Raw genomic sequence first — 27,158 nt, 5'->3', positions numbered from 1 at the left:
TACTTTTTAGTGTTTTGCCATTTGCTTTGAAATTGGTAGACAACTACCATATATACCATAAAGTTTTAAGAAACGGAGAATCGCACATAAATCATTAAACGGCATAAATTATCTTCGAACTTCGTAACAACTTGGGAGTTAGAAATTCGAATATTAATCGCACTCAGGAGCAAAATATTAGCACATGTGTCTTATATACATTATTTCTATGTTGCATTTTGCCTTTGGTCAAGAAAAATGTTAAAGAAAGTCGAACAATAACTCTAAACCGAACAAAGAGAGATATATGTCTATAATCTAAACTAAAGCGTAAATCTTGCCCCGAATTTCCTTTCATGGTGCAAAAAAAAAAAAAAAACGTTAATGAGAGCTGTAAATTCGGGGATTTTATTGTGGCACTAACGATACTTGCAACACATAATCAAAAACTGTCATTGCGAGGCATACTTGTATACGCCGGCATAACAAGAATGTGTAATGACTGTATGTCGGCGCTGAGGTATGAAAAGCAACACGAAGCATAATGACACTTAAGCTGCCGCCAATACGAATATGTAGGCCATAAAAGCCATGCTACAGCAGAGGCTTCAGACTACCTTCAAAACATGCCGAGTGGCAACATAAGGTTAAGCGAAAATACAAACAAAAACGAGTAATGTGCGATGTCGCATTGTGCAAATTGGAATGGCAATTGAGCAGATAATGCACGACACACATACATACTTACATAAAAACATATAGATGTATGTAAGTAACTTACCTACTTGCAGTTGTTGGGAAGACCCGCAGATGTGCGAAAACGATTTTCATGTAAATTGACACATTTTACTCTGATTAAATGGCGCACGGAAATAAAATAAAATACAACAACAAAAAGTTGCGTTCAACTTGTAGTGGCAAGCAAATTTTAGTGTACTTCTATATATAAGGCGCGGCAACATTTTGTGGCACGAAAAGCTCAGCGCGTCATACGAAAAGAAGCGACAAAAAGCAGAATGCCTCATGCATAAATTAATGAGAAAATAAGCACACTAATATAATTTTATTTATCTGTGTGTATGCAAGTATGTATGTCTATGGTGTCACCATAGTTGACGGCGCGCTTAAAGACCCACGAATGAATATTTAAATATCCACTTAATGACGCTGCATGACAGGGCAATTAAAAAAGATTATATGATAGGTTCAATGAAAGCGAGCATAAAGCAACGAAATGCGCGTTATATGTATATATTCGTGAAGCTGCCACTCACACTGATGGCGAGTTGCTTCTGTGCCATTGATTCGGCAACTGTCCAACGGTTAGCTTTGTTCGAACTATCACGCGTCGAAAGCTCGATTACACTATAAATAATTTTTCAGTTTTTTTCTTTTTCAGCACTTTCTTTGTATCGTCTACTGTTACTTTTTATATCTCTGCCACACTATGAGCCTCTAATTCTGCTACTGTAGCTATCAGTTTTCATATTTCTAAAAGCGACGCAGCCTCTTTGTGTGTTATTATTGTTTCTATTATTTGTGTGTCGCTTTCGTTGGTTATTGATTGACTTCGTTTATCTTTATTTCAATTTAATTTCTTTGTTTTCGTTTTTAACTTTTTCACGCTTCAAACGGTGACACTGTCACCTTAATGACCTCCGATTGATGTCTACTTCGGCCTTTTCTCTGTGCTTTCGCACTTTTCAGTCATCTTCGCCTTTTTTTTAATTACGCAGTTTGACTTTTTATGTGTCACTGCGCACACTTGACGAAATAAGTGATGGCCGAGTGTACGATTGGCCGAATGATATTCATTTTAGCGCAATGCTTTTTAAGTCTCTTGATGCGTAATGCTCGTAAATGAGCAGCTACATAAAGAAGGTAAATGAAAATTGAGGAAATTTTAATAAGGAAACTTTCAATGCTAATGAGTCTGGTAATTCAAACGAAATTAGAGAACGCTTTGTGTTGTCTAATTTAAACTTTCTCAATTTTAAGGCAATTTAAGCGAGTATGAGTAGGAGAAGGCGAGAACATTCTGTGACAATAGCAGTTATTCGACTTAAAATCACATACGGAAATATAAAAAAGAACAAATTCGCAATTTTCTTCTAAGCTGATCTGCCTAAGAAATATAATATCGCACAGAAATAGGAAAAGAAACCAATACAATATTATCTTCTATGCTATAATTCGTAAGAATTCATTCGATTTTGTCATATTAATATGGAAAATTCTGCTCAGCTAGGAGCGTATCACACTAACTAGTGAAGAGAGTCAAAGTCACAGCAAAATCTGGTCAAACCTACAGCATTCCACTAACGAGATAAAAATTGTTTGCAGAAGCGGATGTTAAAATTAGGACTACTCTGAGCCACGGAGGTCGTCAAGTTGACAGATTTGAAAGCGTTCACAGAGATAATGATTACGGTCTTTAAAACTCCGTGTGAACGGCAACTTTTCTGAATAACAGGCTGTGATGCGCACTTAAGCAATATAAATTTCGTCTATCTAAGAGTAATTTAGACAAAAGAGTCTATCAATTTCGTCTTAATTCTACAGTACTAACAGAACTTGTTCATCTAACGACAGCTTGAGATAGTCCGAAGAAGATTCGGAGCGCTTACTTTGTAAGGAAATGACTTTGACAAACAGAAAATCAGATTTCTTAAGAATCTACACAAATATAACTCGCGGTTCAGGCACTTCACTGGTATTATTATAACCTGAATAGGGTTTATTAAATTTGCCACGAAGTTTGTAACAACCGGAAGGAAACGTCGATGACCCGAAGAAATAACTAATGATCAGCGTGACGAGCTGAGTTAATTTAGCCAGGTCTACGTCCAATAAGCTTAGAGACCAATATTGAAGCGTTTATACTTTCTAAACTAAATTTAGAACGACTTATGGTTAACGAAAATGATTAACATGATATTAAATACCCATAAAAATAATCGGTCTTTAAAGTATAATATCAAAAAAGTTCCCTTTCAATACCAATCATTGTATTTTCCACTTATTAATTTCCAAATGCCGTGAACTGCATGGTGTTAAATTGTTTTCTTTAACGCTGTCAACGACCGTGCAACATGCTAACATACAGAACAGCGTACTTGCAACATGATAACACAACTATGTATAGATAGATATCTATGAAGTCTGACAACAACACTTACAACTGCGATATTAATTTTTAATTTAATTAAAATTTCTGCAGCATTCAACCGCAAAACCGAGCGGTGGAGTCGAACGCAGGCAGGGCAGTTATGAAAGGTAGCGCAACGGCGAGGCAGAATATGGTTATAATCCTCTGAGCACGCAGGAAGTAAGCTACTTCAGTAAAATGTACATGCCACAAGTGCTGGAAGCCAATGTGGCAATTGTAGCGTAGCAATATGTGGCAGACAACAGCGCGTCTGCTGACATACACAAATGTAGTTGCGTGTGTTGCATGTATATATGCATTTTTTACACGTGGGCAATATTTCTATCATTTTATTTTTGCGCTGTTGCACGCAGGTGAGAAGCAAAACTGTGACTGCGTATGTGAAGAAAATGTTTTGATTGCACAGTTCGCACGTTCAATCATTCAGACAGTCAAACATCCGACCAAACAGCCAACTGACCAACGAGGCATGCAGCAACAAAACGAACGATGCGTGCAACAGCGCTACAGGTTGCACGTCAGCAAATATAAAGACATACATATGTATATATAACAAGATTCAGCAGCAGCAGCAGCAACAGTTGCAGCGCCCTTGTAAATCAACAACCATCATCTCCGTGGCGTGTTGTACGCGTTGCATGTGTGCATTTTGTGGTCAACTTGCCACCGTCCATTTGCTTGTTGTCACACCACAAGTAGCCTGGCAAACGTGCAGCTGCATTACAACGCAATTGTTTTAAGGGCTTGAGGTTGCTTTGGTTGCGGCTGCTGTAGTGCTGCTGTGGTTGCCACAAAATGTTGCAATTTATCTGTAGTTTATTGTCTGCTTGTTGTTGTAATAATAACTACAATATCTCCTGCTGTGCGACCACCATTGCGACAAAATGTAATCAGTGTAGCTGTAGGGCTTTGAACACAACGGTAATATAGTGCAGAACAATGTAAAATAATAGCATATAAGGAGATGAGGTGAAAATATTGGGTTTCAATAAATTTGCATTATTTTTTATATCAATCAGGCTTTATTAGTTCAAGTTTTCCAGTTGAGAGTTTAAGAAACCTCCTTTTTCCTCGGAGCCGCAATTTTTATCGAAACGAGATCATAAAGCGTCTGAGAATTATAGCACTTTCGATAATATGAGCAAAAAAATGATTGAAGGGCATTAGTTGTCATTAAATGAGAGTATAAGAGCTTTTGCTTTTGTCATTCCTGGTTTACTAATATTAATAGATAAAAATGTATAGAATTACAGACTAAAAGTAAAGAAACGAAATAATCATTAGAGATAATAGGAATTGAATGAAGTATTTAACCCCAAATTAACTACTTCCTTCGGAGTTCGGTGTTCTGAGTCTTCTTCAATGAGTAAAAGTCCAAGTTCAGAGCAGATCTTTTTAGAAGAGTGCATTACTTTTGCGTTATCTGAATTTGGGTTCCTTCATGTTTCACTTTCTATTATTTGGTAGTCCATGTGTCTACTTAAGGAGTGATTTGTTACCTGTTCGTAGAAATGCCTCCAAAACATAGCATCTTCTTTGTCACACTTATTAAATAATGAAATATTTACGTACCTGTAATGAGAAAAAGAAAGAAGTATAATTAATATAACAATAAGTAAGTCTAATTTGTAGTGTAAATAAATACAAACGCAGATGGAATGTAGCTTCACACTAAATGACTGCAATGGAATCTTTCAGGCCGAAATTTTTGGCATAACAAAAGGTGCCAAATGGGCTTCTGCTCTACCAGCAAGTAGTTATCGTGTCTAAAAATATTGAAGTTGAGAAAAAGCTAGAATAAATATTACGCCGCCAAAGCAACGGTTGAGACAATGTCTTAACTTAAGCTTGAGAACTATAAAAAGTAATACGATTCCTAATTGGAATTTCATGGAGCCAAGACTAAAGTTAAGCCTACTAAATATTTACCGGAAAGCACGCATAATAATCAATTATATTCCACGTTCCACTCGCTTCAGAGAGCAAGCAAAATGAACTGCAAATGAGTAGTGAAAAATTTATAGAAATTGGCAATAAGCATGCAACATGTAGAATATATAAGATTGCAACGAAGGAACAACGAACATCTAGCGATGATCGCGAAGCCAAACAAGTAGAAATCACTGAAATGAAGAAAAATGTGTGCAACGCAAAGGAGACACTGAAAACGGCAACGGCGCGGCTTAGAAAGCATTACAATTTATTAACTAAATGCAGGCGCGTATTAATAACAAAACGAGAGCGCATTCATTAGCGACCGTTTGGGGCGGACCACATGCGGGCAGCAGTGTTGCATGCAAGAAAAGTTGAAGATTGGCAAAACAGGTGCTTGCAAGCAGAGTGAAGCTGCGCTGAAACCTGAGCTGTGCGCCATAACTTCAAAGTGAAGTCGAAATATGCGTGTTGCACGTTTTGAATATTTCATGAGTGCGCCAAAAAGCCGTGCAACGGTACACACGCATACATATATGCAAGCATGGAGGCCTACACAAATCATACATATGCATGTGACGTGGCCCACCGATTTAAGCGTAAGTTATTCGGTTAGTATTTTTAATGAGTGGAAAAAACGCATGCCACATTGCATGCCACAAGACGACAGATACATATATAGATACACACATTTTTCATATTTTGTATAGCGAAGAATGCGCTTGGAAAGCGATTTTCATTGGAAATTTTTAATGCCACAAAATGTGGCAAGTGTATATCAATTCAATTTGGTTGTTTGCGCTTTGAAAGGTATTTGAGAATATATGTTTTCATTAGTGGCACACTGAAACGTTTAGTGGCAGCGCTGAAATACAGCTGTGTGGTTGTGTGGCAAGGTGACAATACATACATGCGCGCATAACGAATTTTTAGTTCCCATTTGGTCTAGTTATTAATGTATGCAATAGTTTACTTAGGTAAGATGCACAGCTATGGCGCAGTTTGCTTGTGGCAAGTAAATCGGCCACCTGCTGGCGTGCTTGCGCAAATTGCTTCATTTAAATCTAGTTATGCTAGTTCCTCTTAATACAACATGTAGCAATACAATTTACAAGCGCCATAAAATTGTGTATTTTATTGTGAAGCGTCTTACTTTGACGGCAACACGCATAAGGGCTTGTGTTGCAAGTAAGTACGCGACTTAAATGTGCAACATGCAATACTGAGTTAGAAAGAATAACTTTGTGGTTTTAAAGTTGCAGCTTTGTGACAGTAATAAATATGCTTTTAAGATAATTTGCATAACACACGTACATGCCACAAATCTGCCTAGCTCATTAATGCCACATTGCATTTTTAAGCTTTTTTCCACAACGAAGCGCTATTGTCAGCTTAGCGCGCTCAAAATATGATTTATTTTGTGTGAAGGGTGTCGCATAACTGCGCTTGTTGCATGCCACATGCATACATATACATATATAGATATGTACATGTCATTGCATGCGCATATGTCACAAACACTAAATCACGTTATCGCGTGATTTGTCACTGCAGACGCTTGCCATGCAATGTGGCAAGGCCAGACCTATGCATGTTAGGCCACTAGCCAATTTGTGGTAGAATGGACAGCGAGGCGCGAAAATAACGCACAAACGGGCACAAGTGTCAAACATGCAACCACGCGTATGCACAGACATACACGCAACACTCAGCACGCATTGCCGCAAACGACCACATTTTGACGCTGATGATCTATGGCATGCGAATAGCTACCTTTCCCACTCGCTGTTTTCGATTCTTTTAATCGCTTTCGCAGTTGTTTGTGTCTTCGCAAGTGCCACAAATATAATTAACTGTTAATTTAATTAGAATTGCATACCTGCCACACTAATTGCCACATACGCGTGCTCATATTTATCTTCATCATTTTCCTTTTTTTTTTAATTTTTGTTTTTGTAGCGCTCATATCTGTCAACAAGCCTTTGCCTTGTGCTCCATTTCGTACCACATATTTGCCGTGCCACAAAATCAAAAATCAAGTTATGAAAAGTTGCTTTGAATTGCTGTTAGAAAGTGTGTTGGCAACTAAAGAACGGCATTCAACCTGCTTGACTGCTGTTCTTGCTCATATTATGCTTTATGACACTGTCATCTTCATTGCGGATCAGCGAAAGCCGTTGCGTGTCATAAAGATCAGTAGTAACTCACACGCGGCTACTTCATCGGCAAGCAGGGTACGTAGGGTGTAAAATATAAAGATATTGAATGTGGAAAGACAAAAAAAACAAAAAAAACACTGGACTCTTATTGACTGGCATTGACCTTTTGAAGAGATATCTAAGGTTTAACCGATCTCTTACTGATCGGTACTACTAAAAATGATTATGCGAATAACGAAAACAAAGTCATGAAAAATGGGCTTTATTGTAGGAAAAATTGCTTTTCGAGAAAGAAGTATGATTTTCAAAGGCTTCTAGTTACCGAAGCCATTATCTGAGCCTTTAAGTTTAAAAAGTTTCTGTGTATAGTCTAAATAAATTAACCTCCACACCTGTTGTTTATCAAGAATATTTTAGCGTGTACTCTTAGCACAGTCTATATACCCCTTTAGCAGTTGCTCTACTCTCAAAGGTTTTTTAGTTGCATTGGAAGTTTATGAGACAACAGTTAGTCGGGAAAACAAACATACTATACGAGTATGTACGTTCTATGAGACTACGAATGCTTTCCACTGACTTAAAACCGTTTCCGCTTACCCACGCAATATATGCTACAAAAGTCTACGTCCATTTTATTTATTTATTAAAACTATACTCGGACTTTTATATGCAATCACATATGTATGACAGTTACTGAGTTTTAGCTAAAGCCAGGTTTTACAATTTCTCTCTAAACCTAATATTTTACATAAAATCCGCTTTTCACCAGCCCACGCCTAAACCGCTTAAAATCTTCTAGTTGCATCAACGCTTAAGCCACTTCCACATGCGCGCTTTGACTTCAACCTTCGCTTTGCACTGCTTGCTTTACCAACTGCGTCGTGAAGTTGTCGTCGCGCATTCGTGTGTTTGCGTGCATTTTTTGTCGCTGTCAAGTCAGCAGATTCTGTCAATCAAGTTTTCCACTGCATTTTGATTGAAAGCATAGCCTTTGATGCGTTTCAATTTTGATTTATGCTGAACTTCGAGCGAAGCTGTTGGTTTAGGTGCGTGTAACTTTCTGGTAACGCTTTTGGTTGCACTTCGTTTTTTCTCGTTTTGCTTTTTTATGCTTCTACAATTATTTTTTATAGTCTTTAAAGCGTGTGTTTTTATGGTTGCCAGTAGTTATTTGCTGGCTGGAAATGAAATGTCAATTATTTTGTGATTAGCTAGTTAGAAATCGACCGCTATCAAATATGGTACGAGGTAACGCCGTTATGCGGACGCACACAATTTGCTTGCGTCCAAATTGGATTGTGGCGCATGGAGGGAGCTTAAGTTTATTTATTTTGCGTTAAGCCGGTCTAAGTCTGACGTATAAGTACCATTTGGGTTAATTCATTTGAAATATTTCTCGAAACTCGGGTAACCTCTTTTCTCTCTCTCTCTCTCTCTCTCTAAGTCTGACGTATAAGTACCACTTGGCTTGATTTGTTTCAAATGTTTCTCAATTCCCGAGTAGTCTCTTTACTGTCTTTTATTTACTTTAAGAGTTATTGTAAGCTTTGCTGACGTATTTGGTTCAATGCCTTATCGGTATGCTTTTGTGTATAAATATTTTGTAGCAATTTTTGTTTTTAATTATCATTATATCTATTTATTTTTATTCTAATTGAAAATCAGTAGATGTCGTTCGCAGCATAAATATATACATCAGGTATTGGTAATTCAAATTCAATACGAGGAATATTATACGCGTAAAAGAGCTAATGACAAAAAAAATATCGAAAACAACTGGCGAAGGAAGGCTGAAAGCATGAAGATATTTCTTAGCAAAAACTTGAAGTGTATGGAATTCGTTGTGGAAATTGGCAGAAAATTGCTTTTTTTAAGAAAAAATGTTTTCAATTCAAAGCGTTAGTTAAACAACTAATCAACAGTGAAATGACCGACCGTTGCCATTACAGCCGGGTCTACGTAACCGGAAGGGACCCAAATTTTCAGGGTTTAGTTAAGGACTGTCAACACGACAGCATTCCTCAAAAATATTTTCTGCCGCTACAGAACAGCAACACCGAGGCCGAAGTGTGAGTAGGAGTACTTAACTAATTTCCAATCCGGTCCAAATGTCGTCTTGTAACACGCTTACAGCAGATCCGAACACTAATAATCTAAACAAAGAATTTTATTTTCGGAAAATTTCCGAAGCCACAAATTCACTGGTTAAACATTGACCAGTTTTGGTTCTTAGCGATATCAGATGGAGTGCCGTTACGTAGTACATAAGGAATAGTCTCTCTCGGCGCCACCAGAATGTGACGAGTGAGCAATCCAATCATGTTTCTATAGTCCCTATCGTGTATTTATGGTCTAACGTGGTAAACTTTTTTCGTAGGATAGAATCACGTTGTAGTCCTCAAGCTTGAAGAGAACACATGTTCCTATAATCAAATCGGCAAGTAAGATAAAGTATTGGAGAAAAGAAAAATAATTTCCACTAGACTTCAAATAAGTTGAGCTCAAAACAGCTGGTTTCTCAAACTGGCGAAAAGTCAACGATCTAAATATATTTCAGTTATTTTGAAACATAACGTATATCGAAGCTTAACAATTTGTATCTGTTCCTCAGTCGATAATTTATGTTTTAGTAATTTTTCAACAACAAGATCTCATTAACTGCAACACAAATTCTTACATACATAGATTTCTAAATGCAGTTAGATTCTCTATTATACATACATATGCTCTTTGAAGAGTCCCTTCACATTTATCCCACTCATGCAACCAATCAACCAGTTCGCCAACTTCATTACAGCCTACACCGTCCTGCCGTTGCCCTACACCCTCATCGAACTGCCTGCGACGAAGCATATTTATATTCATCTTCGTTCGTTAAACATGGCTAAGCATAATTTATGGCTTCTTCATGCAACTACTCCGGCCAGTAGCTATCAATTCACAACGAAACTGGTTTCTCGTTTGGCACTTGAACGGCTTGAATGCGAAACACGATCGTAGGCAGGCAGGCAAGCAAAAGCAAGCCGACGTGTATCGTGTGTGGATCAATTGCAAGCTAAAATGCAACGTTGACGATGACGTTGCTCATGATACGCGCACACATACGAGGCATACGAATGTATGGATGAAAAGACAACGCGCATGCGCAGTAGCTTTTCGCCACAAACAACTAGCGCCCATGCATAGCGCGCATGTAACCCTTTCACGAGGCTTACTACTACTTGCCGAAGCACTGAAGCGTGCGCCAAATAAGTGGCTAAGGTGGTCAGCAGCACTTATTGTACTTAGTAAATGTATGTAAATACATTTAAGTATTAATAAAATACGCCATGGAACACCTACTCCACTGCTATGTGGCAGCGTCGACAGTAACCGCCGAACCGACCGAACCGCTTGCTTTGTCTACACTTGCATGCGCTTCCTTTTTGTTGGGCGTTTGACTCGTTGATTGCTTGACTGCCACGTTTGTGGTTTTCGTTTCTGCTGCCGCGCCGATCGTTCGCTCGTTTCTCTTCTTCATTTATGCATATGTTGCATGCAACCATCGCATGTTCACTTCGCTGACGGTTTAGCGTCGTCGTCAGTTTTTATTTAGCTCTTTTTGCCTTTTAGTGCTGCGAGCCTGTGCCGTCACCCGTCGCGCCGCCAAAGCCGCTGTTGCAATTGTTGCCTTTAATTAAGGCCCTTTTGTCATTGGCAATTTATGAGCAACACAATCTTAGCAACTACACCAGTTTTCCATACACATGTATACTGTTTGTTGTACATAGGGATTACATAGGGTATCGCATGGGATCGGTGGCAAAATAACATGCAGCGCTGATGGTGGTAGGCGGTTCACAAATGAATAAATGAATGAAATGAATGAGTGCGCCTGCGCATTTGCTACCTCATGGGTGTTAATCGTATTTGAGGATATTAATGGTTTATGATACTCAAATAGAAGTGGAGACTAAAAATAGTTCGAGAAAATTCGTGAAAATTTCTTTGACCAAGAATATTACGAGCTAAGCTAAGCTTGTGCATAACTACGCGCACGGTTATTAAGGAAACAAATCTCACCTTGATTTATAGAGTTTGGAGTTTAGAAACCAGCTACAACGTGTGCTTTTATATTATTTATAACGACTGACAAAATTATATTGTAGATAAGAAAATACTTTAACCTCGGCTGCAAAAGGCAATAAAAACATCTTTATCTATAATTTGATCGGCCAGTTTGTATGATATAGTAGTCTGATCTGCACAATACGTGCGGATGTTGTAGCGTTGCCTTGGACAATACTTTATGCCAAATTTCATTAAGATATCTTTCAAATAAAAATTCTATATTTTCCATACAGAACTTGATTTTGGATCGATCATTTGGTATGGCAGCTATATGCTATAGCGGTGCGGTGCGGTGTCGGCGATAATCCGACAAATGAGAGTCGAAAGAGAGAGAATAGATAGGGGTGAGTCTAGATGGTCTAAGAAAATTTTCGTTTAGAATTTAGTTTGTACTAATTTAGACTACCATTCTCAACAACCAAACAGCCAATTTAACTAGCGAAAATGAATAATATCATTGGTTTATTGAAACGGTTATGAACACTGTATAGAAAAGAGTACGAAAGATCATTTTCCAGGACGAGTTGTAGTAAAATCATAAAAAGGGTTATACGTGTATATCATTAAAGGGAACAGCATAAAAAAATTTTGCAAATTTGTTTATCAACATAAATGTCTGTCTATTTTGCCCGGACAATTGCATTCATTTCTGTATGGAAACAATACTACACTCAGAGGTACCCCCTCTTTAACGAAGCGCTACTAAGGAAACACCCTCAAATAAAAAAAAATAATATTTAATAAAACCGAATATTAACAACAGTCATTTCGTATATTTTCCCTTTTGCTTTTACTCCCAACTTCAAGCAAATACCGCGCCCTTTTTATTGCGCCATCCGCCAACGCATTCGCAGGCAATTTTCCCTACGCGACTACCTGTCCGTCGTTAAATTATCATAATCCATTTGATGTTTCCTACATTGCCACCAACTTCCTTTGCGACAAGCCAACCAAACAGTCAACACACGCTACCAGCTACGAGCTACATAAAGCCAGCTGCCGGCTGCCAATGCGTTGTACGGGAAGAGTCTTCTTGCGTCACAACCGCCGACGCTTGATTACACATTTGAACGCCCGCATAGTGCGCAATTAACTTCCTGCCATTTAAGTTGTCACTGCGCTGGCATTTCCTTAACACACCGGACGAATGCACAAATACAAACACAGCGACACGCACAGCAGCACACATGTGAGAAAGTGTTTTCTTACTGAAAAAGATTTTCTACACTTTAGTATGGGTGTTAGCTGCGCTTGTCAGCTATGTAAGACCGAGTGACTGCTAGGAAAGTGGCAAAGACGAGGCTTCCAGACTCAATAGCAAACTTATGACAAGTTGTAAAATATGAAAAAAATTTAATATAGATGAAAGTGAAAACGAAAATAAAATGCTGCAAAGAGTTTTAAATATGTGGAGGTGTGCATGCATGTCAAACAAAAAGAAGAAATGTTAAATACGGTTGCACCGAAGCTATAATACCATCCACGAATAAACGAGATTCCATACCGAAACTTGTTTTTGATCAAGTTTGTATGGCAGCTATATGCTATAGTGTTTCGATCTAAGCAATTTGTTTGGAGACTGCATCGCTGCCTTGGACAGTAATAAATACCAAGCTTCGTGAAGATATCCTGTCAAATAAAAAAGTTTTCCATACAAGCATTTGATTCCGATCGTTCAGTTTGTATGGCAGCTATATGCTATAGTAGTGCGATATCAACAATTCTAGCAAATTAGCAGTTTCTTGTGGAGAAAAGAACGTGTGCAAGCTTTCAGATCGGCATCTCAAAAACTGAGAGACAAGATGGCGTATATACAAGCTGACCGACGGACAACCAAACGAACATGGCTAAATCAACTGAGCTGATTAGCAGGATCATTGATAAATATATACTTTATAGGAGTTCCGACTTTTCCTCCTTGGTGTACCAACTTCGCTACAAACTTAATATGCTCTGTTCGGGGTATACAAATTCAAACTTATATTTTTTTGTTGCCTGCAAAACCGACAACAGTTTTACAACCAAAAAACATGGCTAATAAAATACAATAATATTTGCAACAATATAACAAAAGCTATTACAGCTACAACAACAACAGCAGCAAGAAAGCGACAGTGTCATGTGACAAAGTGGCCAAAGGCGACGACAAGCGAAGCAAGCTGCGCATTCGATTTTCAAAAGACGAAGAGAAAAAAAAACAAATGACAAAATGCGCAACAACAACAATTTTCAGCATCACATGCTACTAACTAAAGCAATAACTGTTATGTTGGTTATGTTGCAAGTACATGCAAACATAAAGTAACAGCGACAACAAAGTGTGAACAATGTTTTTCGACGCTGCGAGCTTGAAGTAAAAAAATATACAAAAACAACCGTTTATTGCCACCGACAATCGTAAAAAAATGTCATAAAAAAGTTTTGTTTTCGCGCTTTCCCGTTAACGCACCCTTCGCCCATTTTGTTATTCTTTCATATTTGCAGCACGCGAGCTCCAAAAACTTCTCACCAAGCTTTTTCCATGCGAGGCAAACACTTTTATTTTTCGACTTGCCCCAAAAAACTTCGCAAGCGCCATTTCAAGTTGACACAAATTCATTCGCTTCACTTTTTCGGCGCCAAATTTATGCACTTATCGGGTTTCTCATTTATGCTGAAAGTTTTTGTTTTTTATTTGCGTCAAATTATCCGAGGAAACTAGTCGAAGTGGCGGACAAATGTCAAAATATGGCACAGTGGCAAATGTCAACACACAGAACTTTCGTAGCGCCAGCAAAAAAAGTCTAAACTTCATAATACGTTGAAATTTTTGAGTGAGTAAGAGAGAGTGGAGTATGAAAAGCAAATATAAGAGCCAATCCGCTGCATTTCTTGATTTTTTGATAACTCAAGAAGTGACAGGATATTATTCACTAGATATGTTTAGACTATCAGAATAATAGTCTTGCTTCATATTAAACCTGGCTAAATTCGATTAACATTGATTAAGCCTACTTTTACGAAACTCCGATCTCGTGAGAACTTTTAGGTGAGTCCAATGCCAGCATCTCAACAAGGCAGCGTTTCAACGTTGGTACGATCAGTCAGTAAACTACTGAAGTCACATCTATTAAACCCACGCTAATACACAACGACAAAAAAATAAAGTTACCTAGTTCGAAATTTGGTATAGATCTACTGCCAGAACAAAAGAATAGCAGCTAACGAATAGAGCCCTAAAAGTCACTTTACTTCTTCTTTGAAAGAAGAAAGTATAGTAAATATAAGATAGACAGTAGACAGGAATTTGATATACATGTCCCCACTTTTGAAGTTTAGCTTACCACGAAGCTTGTATAAGGTTTATTATAACACCACTCAGGATTGTTACCCACTGAAAAAACTGTACTACATATGTTAATGGAGGAGCTTTAATACCAGACTCTAAACTTCATTTGATAACTATGTTAATCTACTTATAATAAAATATTTGTCAGTTTTTTAACCTTAAAATCATTTCTTAGTGGAGAACGAGAGAGTATAGAATTTTCCTTTTCTTAATTTTATATACAATTTCATTCAAACTCGTCTGTAATTCTCAACAAGTTTATGAAATAATTTTTTTCTTTATGAAAATTTAAATACGTTTTCAAAACTCATAAAAATCCAGTTTGCGTACGTTTTGCTATTAAATTGGCAGCGCGTTTTTATTTCACGCTTTATGATTTCAAAACTTATCTTCTCATTTATAATTTTTCAAATCAAAAACCAAAACAGAGTATGAAATCCATTTAGCAGCCAGACATTAATTACTTGTTGCACTCAAACTGTCATTTCGGTGTGCCGTTAACGGTATTACAAAAATATATGATTATTGGTCTCTTGCAGCTATCAGTTACACATAAAAAATTTACGCACATTAACAAAATCACCGCGCTAATGTCGGGCAATCACTCACAGCTGGTGGTTGATGCTGGCTGGCGACTGGTGGCGGTGGCGCACCAGCAATTTCGGTAACCCGGCGATAATGTGTCCAGTGAAAATTTGAAAGAGTAACGCACACATTGAGGCCAGTTTGACTTGTCGCGCGCGAAATTGATTTAAGAAAATAGTTGGAAAAAAAACTAATAATTTTGAACAGATAAATTATTGCAAAATATTAATTGTGAAAAAATTGTATGGCATACGTATGTTGTCATTGAAATAGAGACACTTCAATTTAACTCACTGATAACAGTAAAGACAGTCAAATTTGTTAACTCACTCGCCGCGAGGCAGTTGTCATTGTTGAATGTCATGCGACACGCCTTTCAAACGCACTCTGATAAAGCGTGTGCGCCTTGGTTAATTAAGCAGTCGAGCGTTGAAGGCTGCTCCCAATCCTATTACACATTTCTAGCATCACTCGTGCGTGGTTTGGTATTTACAACAGACAGACACGTTCAAATCTAAGGCATTTTGTGAATTAGTTACTGACTTGCATAATTGTGTAAACTTGTTTTTTGTTTCGAAAATTTTCCGCATCAGCTTTGCTGTCATTTTGTCGGCCGCTTTTGTGTCAATCCGCAAACAATTGACACATGAAAATGACAATTTCACTACTTTTCGCAATAAAATAAGAGTACTCGTATTGGAGAGTTGTCAGTCGTATTCAGAGATGTAAAGAGTAAAGTATAGCAAAGCAATTAAATGGATTGAGGAAATAGTAAATGGAATGAAGTATCGAAAAACTTCACGGAAAAGAAATCTTGTAAACATACCGTAACCGTACCGTACTCAGAAATCGTACCTATGTAGAGTTTAAATAACTAGAGAACGAAAGTGCTCAGTAACAAAGATTAAACAACCATAGACTTCGAACAACTAAGCCAAATTGAATAAAATTAAGACGACGGTTGACCAATCCCAGTTGTTCTTAAAATAACCAGGTCTGCTTTATTGGATGTTATACTTAGCTCCTAAAGACTTCTATATAGAGTAGGCTGATAAAGCAAAAAGACATTAGACTAGAGTGGAAGATATGTCAACATAATATTCGGGTTAGAGAAACCGAAAAGAGAGACTAAGCAGTCTAACTTATCTAGTAATTTTATTAAGCAGCTCTGTTACAAGTGAATTTCCTATTTGATCAGAAAAGTCTCTTCAGTAAATGCCTATAAGTTGTGTTCATATTCCGTTTCCAATTGACTAAGACACAATTGTGGGATTTATGCTGAAATTGCTACACAGAAATAAAATTTCCTGGGCAAAAATTTTACATGTTTTGATAAAACTATAGTGAGCATAGAAGGAAGATAACGAAGTATGCTGACGACTTTTAACTCTTTTCGACCGACTATCGAGCTTTGACCTCTTCTTACTTTACAATTGACACTCACCAAATATGAGAACTTTTAAGAGAGAGAAGCAGATTTTAAATACTGTGGCTTCGCTCGATTGTAAAGCGCTCAACGAAAGATTTTACATTCCGAAGGCTATTAAAGCTTTGGTGCAACCAAATTATATTTTTGCTTGTTTGGACAATATTTTTAATTATATCACTTTTTTTTGGCGAACTGTAGTAAACTTATTATTCTATGCCCAAGCAGCAGCGTCGAAAAACTATAAAACTTTACTTTATTAATCTTTAATTAATACTAAAACAAAATTTATTTAAACTAAAAAATTCAAATAAAATTCTAATTAATACTAATAAAAATGAACATAATTCATGCGTGTGGCAGCATTTTAGGTGCAGCAGCAAACGCTAACCATTACACCACGCTGCCGGAAAAAATGGTTTTGCAATAAATGTTTTTTACGCCAAATTGTCATTAAAGCCTTGTAATTAAACATTTTACATGCATTTTCGACACATACACACACAATGCAAAGCACACAAACAATAACAAATACATAATCTCCCAAAAAAAATAAAAAATCTACAAAAGAGTATGTATGCGCAGAGTAGTAAGCAGGCAGCCCGTCGCATAAACGCGTGAGTGCCATTAATAACTGACATTTTGGCGCCCACATGCTGGCGTGTAGTAAAAAAAAAATAACACAATAACAACAACGTAAGCCATAAAATTGCAGCAGTTGCAAAAAAAAAGTTTAAAGAAAAAATAAAAACTGTAAAATTTGAACTGGACTTGCACGCTACTCGCCGCTTTTTCTATGTGTCAGTTTGTAGTGTTGGCGATTTGGCGTACAAGATAAATAGCGTAAGTTTTTATTGCCGTACATTATCGTTAGAAGTCATTGTCGAATGGGCGGAGCTTGAGAGCTCATGGAAGTGGCTATAAATGTGGTACTTTGTGTCGCAGATTCTGCCCTTGATAAGAGTGATATCTTTTAGTACAGTGGACATAGACTTTTTTAAGCTTTGCAGCCTTCTTCTTACTATATTTTATAAAAAAAAAATAACAGACCAAAGAATGTAGTTGGATAGTAACTCTGAAAACAGTTTTGGAGACTGAGAACTAAATTTTTTCGTTCAACAGCACGTTTAAGACGATCCTCTCTAGAGTTTAAAAATATCGACTTGGTTGTTTCATATAACTAAGTCAGAATAGCATTATAGCACAGTTCAGCGAATGAAGAAAACTAGAAGAGACAGTAAGCCTAAACTGATCCTCAAGAATCATAGGAATATAATAAAATCTTTAAACTAAAAATTCTCAGCATCAAAATATCTATGAGAGAAACAATCGCTGGAACACTGTAACCCTTTCTGAAAGGTACAACATTATGTCAACTCTGTTAGAAAAGCCGGCTCTTCGAGCGGAGTTCTAAAAGCTAGAAGATACGTAAATTAAAATTTTTCTGCAGATGTCAGAATTTTGCAATAATTTAAATTTTACAACAGTTGACTGTCACGTCCTAATATATTCTACTGTCGAATTCACTTCAAATAAAGTAACGCGACGAAACTTACACACTTTTTTCTTTTGTAAAAAAACTGGTTCTAAAAGACAGATATATTCGGTTTGGATGTTCAACCTATAAATCAATTGGTTTGATGAGAAAATGTTTACGTTTGGGAACCCTGGTTATAGTGCTAAGAGGTTCGTCAGAGAAGCTCCACCTTCAATGAACGCTTGAAGACAAAATACTTTACTATTTTACAGGTTAGAACGCCTATTTAGTAGACTCAAGTGAGACTAGAGTTCAACTACCAACAATTCAGATGATTTGCTCAAGTTTTACGTAGTTAAATGGAGTTGATTCCCTTAAAAAGTTTATACTAGACGCCGTTTAGGTGTTTGCTAAAATGCATGATAATGGTGGCTTAAGACTGGTGAGAAGATCCAATGCACGTATTTGAAATACAATTCAATCTGCCTCTAGTTTAGTGGGACTAAAATGGATATATTATGCTTTGTCTTCAGTTCACGAGCACAACTTTTTCCTGTGTTTAAGCTGCAAGGATTGCGTTTTTCAGCGAAAAATAACAAATTTGTAAGTAAGTAAGCCCTTCTCTTGATAAAAACACATATCTCTACTTGTAGATAAAATTTTGTCGTTAGACAGCTCACGAAGAATAGGGTTTATATGGACTTAAAAAGATCAATGTTATTTAACACTTGTTTTAGGAATTTTAACTCAAAACGGATTTTGAACCGCCTAAAAATTTCAGAAACAACTAATTCCATTTTCGGTAAGTGTAGGTACCTGGTGGAATTTTCTGAAACATTCGCAGTACTTATGTTAATATTTTTCTATATTATCGTACAAGTAGGTATATGAAAGTGGGAACCTAATCAGTGTGCGCACACTAATACAACTTAAGTATCATCATTAAAATGTACGTAAACACTTTTTGACAATGTCAAAAAATTAACACGTACTCGACAAAGCGTAAAGTTGACACAACCTGTCAATTTTCACACAAAGCTTATACGAAGCGGGTAACAGCGATACGAACCCACATACAGATATGTTATGTGTCTAAGCGACAATAATGGTGGTGGTAAAAATAAAACACCAAATGTACGGCATAAAGAAATACATAAAATACAAGAGTTACCGAAAATATTAAAACAACAACAGCAGCAACAATTATAAAAACGTCAATATTGCAACACAGTGAGTCAATAATACTAATAAATCCCAGTGACAAAGAGCCAACGAGTTCAATGCTTCAATGAGCACATGAGTACATACCCTGTAGGAAAACCAGAAGTTCAGGATTGATTTGGAGTATTTAACGGTTATAATTGCTTTCTAGGGAAATATAGATACAGACCAAATCAGGACCGAGGCGAAACAAGGCGTCTTTCAACGGCGTCTGCAACGTCACAGCTTTTCTGAAATGGCATCAATTTGAGTCAAATTCAAACAACTCTGCACTACCATTGCTTCCGAGCAGTTCACACTTTCCTACAGGCCTGAACTCAATCGGTAAATAGTCACGTCGATTCTTATATTCATACGTGTGCTAAGTACACCAACAAATTTCCACTTGTCTGGGGTCTAGCTACAGTGCAGACACATAATTTGCTGTAAAATCCCGAAATGAACGAAGCGCAAACAACGTAAATACTTTTACAAACTCATTGATTATATAACAAATTTTTGTGAAAATCCAAAAGTAAACAGAGTCGAACGAGTTTTAAAAATAAGCGAAACGAAGGAAAAGAAGAAAATTGAATTCTGGCAAAATGCTCTGGGGAATATAATGATTTAAACACATACCACAGTTCAATTTGGGATGCAATGCTTCTTCAGTGGGAGAGTAGAAAGGCCAGAGTACTCGTATATACAAAAACGGAGGTAGAGAAAATCAATAGCAGCAGCGCAGGGATTTGTAGCATTTTTAGGGCTACCTAAAGCTAGCAAATGTAAAACGACTGACAGGAAAACTAATTGATAACGCATGATGAAATAGGCAATCGATGTTCAAAGATACTACGTGAGTCAATAAGGGTTCGTAAATCTAAAAGGCAGTTAGAACTAGAGAATGAATATATTCTTAGTATATGATTGCTTATTCCTTATTTTATGCACTGTTCGAAATTTTGTTGCCAACGGCTTCTACGTGGCCGGAAGTGATCCGAATTTCAACCGGTGAGGGATTTTTAATGGCACAGAGACAGTCAGAGATTACTCGGAGGTAAGAGTATACAAAGATTTCTTGACTAACTCTTACCTGCTCGAGTCAAGCTGGATCCAAGCAACGCAATGCGAAATAAACAACACTTAGTAAATGTAAAATCGATAGATTGCTCTAAGCTTGAGCAATGGCTAAAGCTCAGCTACTCTTTCGGATTATGAGGATTATTTTTGGGAATCAAACGAGACAATAGCGCAGTTTTGTACAGGAAACCGACAAAAAAAACATTTTTACGATCGAAGATGACAGAAAACCCCACAAAACAGATATGGACATTATTTGAATTATCTGTAAAGGATTTCTATTGAAATATAAAATTAGACTATTGCATAAAGGTTACTTTGAATGTTTAGGAAACGTGGAGAAAGATGAGATGAGGTCGAATGAAATTAGACTATTGCATACAGGTTACTTTGAATGTTTAGGAAACGTGGAGAAAGATGAGATGAGGTTAAATGAATCAACCAAACCTAAACAAAATTTCTTACAAAACACTTTTAAAGGGAGGTGCGATTTTAAATCCAAAATTGAGACTACAAGCTACTTCTTGATTCATATTTTAAAATATGCTATCTGCTCTTGAAACAACATGGCTGGTTACAAAGGAATAAAGATTGTTGCAGAAAAAACAAAATGCAGAAAAATGAAGCAAAAAGCAATAAAGTGAGTTAAACCAAACGCTGCAAACGTCAACAGCTGAGCTGCTTTCAAGAATCAGCAGGTAAAAGCAATACAAAGAACAAACGATAAAGGTCTAAGAAAAATGCCAGAAGGAAATACACAAAAATTACGTAAAATTTTGTGAATGTGAAATGAAAAAAATTTGACACCACACAACAACAATGACACTTCCACAGATAGGGCAAATATGTTCGTTTAAAAAGGTGCCGAAATTTTTAAGTTAACATACTTACTTTTTCAATTTAAGTATCATGCCATATTCCCCCACACATGCCGAACCGTTGTCGCTCTCTTTTCTCTAATAATGTTTGCATGGTGTAAATATTAAATTTCACGTGCTACGGGCAATTGTTACAGAGCTGCATATGCTCATCAGTAAATTTTTGTATATGAAATACGAACACACACACAATATCAAACTTTCATATGTAAATATATTTATATACGCATGCATTTCGAGGTTCTTGAGCCGTTAAGGGATGAAACCAGCGCTAATGTGTTGCCTCTTCTGCTGCCTTTGTTCTTCCTGGCTTTGTGCGCCGCCAAACAGGCGATTTCATTCATTTCTGATTGCGAGCAAAGCAGCAGGTAACTATGACAGGCACACACACACTCATACTACACACTTACATGTGGCAAGACAGGTAGTTTTTTGTAGTTATGCGATGTTTGATGTTCTCGAATCAAACTTGTTGAATTTTTCATGCGGGTCTATAGTGCTTGTGTGTATGTGTGGACTTGACTCAGCGGAATTGAGGTCAAATATGAGGATTTGCTGCTTTTAGCTTGGTGTTGCGCAATGAATACTTAGTAATGGGAATACTGTTTGACACACAATGGCAAGGAAAATGGGTATTAAGTTTCTGATTAGTGACTCTTGTTTGCGAGTAGGTGACTGCGCTAGTATTGGTGCGAATATGGAGGAATTCATGGTTTTGTTTTGTTTCGCAATAAAAGACTATAGTGCTGATAATGAGGTTAATCCTACGCATTAGAGGATTTCGTTGTTTCCAAGCGGCTTTGTTGGATGTATAATATATTATGCACATGGACAACGGAAGAAGTGAATGACAGGACCTCGCAGAATTTAATGGGGAAATGAAAATGCAAAAATATATATTTAAGAATTTTATAAATGTTAATTTATGGTATATGATGGTACTATTAGTAGTCGTTCATGATAACAGAACTGACTTTCAAAAAGACAAGAGGTATGTAGGATACAGTATAGGAAGAAAGGAAGTTAAGATAATATATTATTTTAGACGAATCTAACTCAAAATAATTTGAGTATTCAACAATATCAATATATATTATTATTAAGGAGTTGAACGAAGAAGCTGTGGCAAAAAGGACATTTTTAGTGAATGAATAACGATAAAGTCTTGTTTTTTTTAGATACTTCCTTTCTATGTAGTAATTCGTGCCGAACTCCCAAATAATTTTCCAGGCCTTTAAAAGTAGACTGATTCAAACAAAACCTATATACGGACCCATTTTCTTCGATACCGGCAAACTTCTAGCACTAATTACAACTTCACCATGGCATCCTGGCATAGAAATAGTACAAAACTTGTAATATCACCCTCTTGAAGCACTCAAATGGATCGCTATAGAGGTACCACTTACAATATGAAGCGAGAGAACCAAATCTTTCGTCTGGAATATTGTGCCATGGAAAACGTTTTAATATCTTATATAGGTAGCTACTTTCTATAAAAAAAAGAGCAAAAAGTATACTGCAACATCGTATTTTATACAATTTGAACTTATTTTTTTAAGTACTAATGGCATTTTGACTCGAGATTCCGACTATTAAAAAGGCATAGTATCAAAACCCTACGATAAATCGTCTTATCATACAAATTAATTACATCACTCACCTTTCCACCAACTTTGAGTGCATAGCCCATACCTTGGGGCGTCTTCAATTGCACCGGGCACACGAAACCGATATTACGATGCGGACTGTCTGCATAATTTTTCCGTGGCGTTACCTTCGGTATGCTACGCGTCGGTGTCGGCGTCGACGAAGTCGTATTCTCGGCAACACACAATGCCTCACCGCCACTTATGGGAAATTTCGAACATTCCAAATTCTCCGGCCAATTGAAATTATATGTTTTCATGAGTGTCTCACAAATACGCGCCGATTCACATAACGAACGACATGGTGGTATCGGTTGTTCGAGTATCGTACAAACGGGCACATACAAAGAGCAAAGGAATAATTGCAAATCGGGACTACAACCGATTTTAACGAGCGGCGCAAATTGATGTACTTCCAAACCGGCTTCCTCTTGCTTCGTATGACCAATTAAATTCGGCATTATTGTCATGTTGTAGGGTATATTTTTACATATGGAAATAGTGATCGGTTCACAACGATTATGATGCGGAAATGCATCACTTGTCATTGCCGATGAACTGATCATTTCACCCGATGCGGAGGTGCGGTAGTAGGGGCTAGCTTCGACGGGCGTTTGATCGTACCGATGCACCGCGCGTACGGTTGGCGTTGTGAGACAACAAGTGAACGCGACGATTATGGCACAGATTAGCCCGCTACAGTTACGAGTTGCCGTCGGCATTTTGCTTTGATGCGCGTACATTTTCGCGACGTAAGTGGGTGATGTAGAATTTTTAATGATGTGTGAATTTTGCAAAGGCTTTTTATTGTTGTATGTTTATTTGATTTATGTAAACTTTTTACTTATAAGTAAACGGCTCGATTTTAGAGGAACTTGCTGCAGTTGAACACTATTAGTGTGGTGTAAATAATATAATTAATTTTTATGCAATTCTAGAAACCTTTTACTCTTGCGGTGCATGCATTTTATACACACAATTCTTTCGTTGTCACTAAGTTTTATCAATTTTTATTATTTATGTTTGCAAAAAAAAACATTTTTACTTAATCGATTATTTTTTAAATTTTTTTTTCAGTATAATATGTACATTCAATTTCAATTATTTTATTTTATACTTTTTAATCGAATTTCATTTTTAATTTATAGGCTTTATTTCATAATCTTTCTTTTGGTTTGGGCATGCTTCTGCTAGTGCAGCTTCGTAATAAAACTGTTGATCATTATTGGCTGAAAATATTCTGATTTTTTGAAGAGACACTCACAGTTTAATTGTGTACCAATTTTTTGTTGATTTCTGCAATTTGTTCCTACATTGTAATGTAAATTGATATCAAAATTTTATTGCTGAAATTTTTCCCAGTTTCCGTATTTAAATGCAAATGTTTTTCTTTCTATTAAAATAATAATAATCTTTAAATGGAAAGTAGTAGTTCAAACTTTGTTTCGAACACAATATTCAATTTACACGCACTTGTAATTATAGATTTTCATTTTTAGTAAATTTTTTTTTGCGTATTTTAATATATTTTTGATGTTTACACTATATGTTAAATATTTTTAAACAACTTTACTCAAATAGCGCTAATTTTATTAATTTTTTTAAATATTTTTCAGAGCATATTATTTATTTTCGAGCATATGGTGCAGGCTATTATTTATTTTAATCTTTTTGAAAGTAGTTTTTACAAATAATTCAACTTTCCACTTCACTTTCAAATTTTTTCACTTTGGAAGATTTATAATTTTATATATTTTGAGTAGTAAATTTAGTTGCATGTACTTATTACTTCACCTTTCGTTTGAAATATATTATATTTAAGTTTTTGTTAGTAGTTTATTATATGCTGCTTTCACAAATATAATTTTTCAACGCTTTAGCGCCGATTCAAAACTTTTAGAAACACCTTTGGCTTGTGCGTAATGCTAATTCACTTTCCAATAATGGTTGCACTTGCTTTTATGATAAAATATACTCAAGTACCCATATATATTCTTATATGATATCAAAATGGTATTATCTTTTTATCAACTTTAAGCATTTAAAATTTTTTCAATACAATTTTGGCATATAATAACTTGCACTTTTCAAAATTTCTTGCATTTCAAAATTGCATAGATGCATACAAATATGCACCATCATACACATTCCACGTTCAAATTCACTATATTCGTCACGAACATCAGGCTTTTCCTGCTCTTAACCAAATTTGATTACTGTGGTATTACATTCCACAGCTGATGAATGCAAGTATTCCACCAAATATTCCAAAACTGCCCAATTATTATAAATATTTAATACAATTTTTCAAAACTGCACAATTCTAGCATTCTTCCGATGGCACTGAGCAAATGCGGCATGCAGCCATTTGCTTTCTGTCAACTGCCGCAAACGGAAACCAACAACCGACGGGAAATAGTTTTCTTTTCAAACACGCGCGCGACTTACAAAATTAATAACCAAACACGGCAAAAGTCGTTTCCGAACTAAACAGACATGTTCAAATGCGCGCCGAACAAGCGGCAAGCGAAATGCATAAACAACGAATTGCGTGTAAACAGTAAAAGCGGCTAAGTGCATAATAGCAAGTTATGAACACAAAGTTAGTGTAGTTGGTAAAGCAGAACGATGCAACACAATCGTGTAACGAGTAAAACAAAATTTTCACTTATTTTAGTGTCTGCAATACACAGTTCGTACCTTTTATTATAAAAGAATAAAACTATTTATTCAAAGTTATCTATTTCATTATTTTCTTTATTACCTACTTACGTCGTTTTTTCATACCAGCGCCAACACTACTGCTTACTCTCTTTCATTTAGTGGCTGAATAACTGAAGAGCACAGAAACGTGTATTTTGCGTTCATTTGCACGCTCTTGTTCAGGTACTCTCTTTTAAAACAAGCTCTTACATTAATGTCACTTCAGCTGTTCGACCTTGATTTAAGGGTTTTGTGGCTGTTTGAAAAGCAGGCGGCGGAAGCAAGCGTGAATGATTGTAGTAGAGTTTTTGAAATAAAGTCTAATTAGAAACTGCACATTTCATGAATATATTGTATATATATATGTATTTGTATGTGTAGAGGCAAAGAGGGTTAATATTTTTCTTATCGCTAATAAACTTGAGTTAAAATAGGGAAGCAAGTTCGTTAATACAACTATCTTCTATTTGTCTCGATCGACTGACGTTACCTTGATGTTGAACTTTTTTTTGTAGGCGAATGTAGGATTTTGGAAGATTCCCATTGCTTGGTCAGCATTTTTTCCAAAATTCGAGTCGCTAAACTATTTGAATGGTTAATTAGATATGTTGAGTATCGGTAAGTTCTTAGGTATAACTCTTCGCATTTTATCTCATCTAAAGTCTTTGCCATGGTGAGAAGGAACTACCAGCATTTTAATTTTGACTTGGATTAGATATCCTGACCGATACGCTTTAAGATTATTAAATAAATTCTACGCTCACTATATATTTCGCTCTCATTTTCTTTATACTTTGTGAGAATAGCCATTGCACTAGCTTTTACTATAAAAGGAAACTCATTCACTACTTCCAAGCCCTCCTACTTCTAACCGCATAACATTTTTTTACACCAACACACACAAAATCTCGCAACGCAGCCGACAACAAAATGCCGAAAGTTCGTTAACACGCGGTCCAACAATAGATAACAACAAAAACAATATATTAACAAAAGTAAAACATAACAAAATATGCAAACAGCGCGCAAACAACAACAATTTATCGAAAAAAGAGAGAGAACAGAAACAAGCAATAGGCAACAAATACAATACAATAACAAAAGCAACCAAAAGCTCCAACTCAACTCAAGCCGCAGCTAAACAATGGCGAACGCATGAATAGCAGAAGCTGGATCAATCTTACAAACACCGACACATATATATATAGGTGCATTCATGAGCTCGAAGACACTTTAATGCTGGCTCATTGTTATGTTTCACGTTTTGTTTATTTTCCTCGACCATTATTTGCCCTTACTTCGGTTATTTGTGTGTCTCCCAATGAAGCGAACTTCTTACACGCAAAACAAAAACAAATAAGCGAAAAGAAAACACTCAACGCTGAAGGCAAAGTTAGTTGAAGAAGTGGTAAGGTTTGGCTTTGTTGGTAAGGTAATGCAGAAGACAACGCGCAAAATGCCGGCTAAACCGGTCCACAAGAAC

The 27,158-nt window shown here is 36.5% G+C and overlaps 1 protein-coding gene across 1 annotated transcript in view; it reads right to left on the bottom strand.

Moving 5' to 3' along the window:
* The window catches only part of fz (frizzled), a 135,724-nt gene extending 110,278 nt beyond the window's left edge, over positions 1-25,446 (bottom strand). Inside the window, exon 1 of the mRNA XM_014232965.3 lies at positions 22,987-25,446. Coding sequence (XP_014088440.1) covers positions 22,987-23,715 — 729 coding nt within the window. The 5' untranslated portion in view covers positions 23,716-25,446. The remainder of the gene's footprint in view (positions 1-22,986) is intronic.
* Between the last annotated feature and the right edge of the window lie 1,712 nt (positions 25,447-27,158).

This window comes from Bactrocera oleae, chromosome 6 (assembly GCF_042242935.1).
Source record: "Bactrocera oleae isolate idBacOlea1 chromosome 6, idBacOlea1, whole genome shotgun sequence".
NCBI lineage: Eukaryota > Metazoa > Arthropoda > Insecta > Diptera > Tephritidae > Bactrocera > Bactrocera oleae.
Note: the sequence above shows the minus strand (reverse complement) of the source record. Positions and strands in the feature narration are given on the sequence as shown.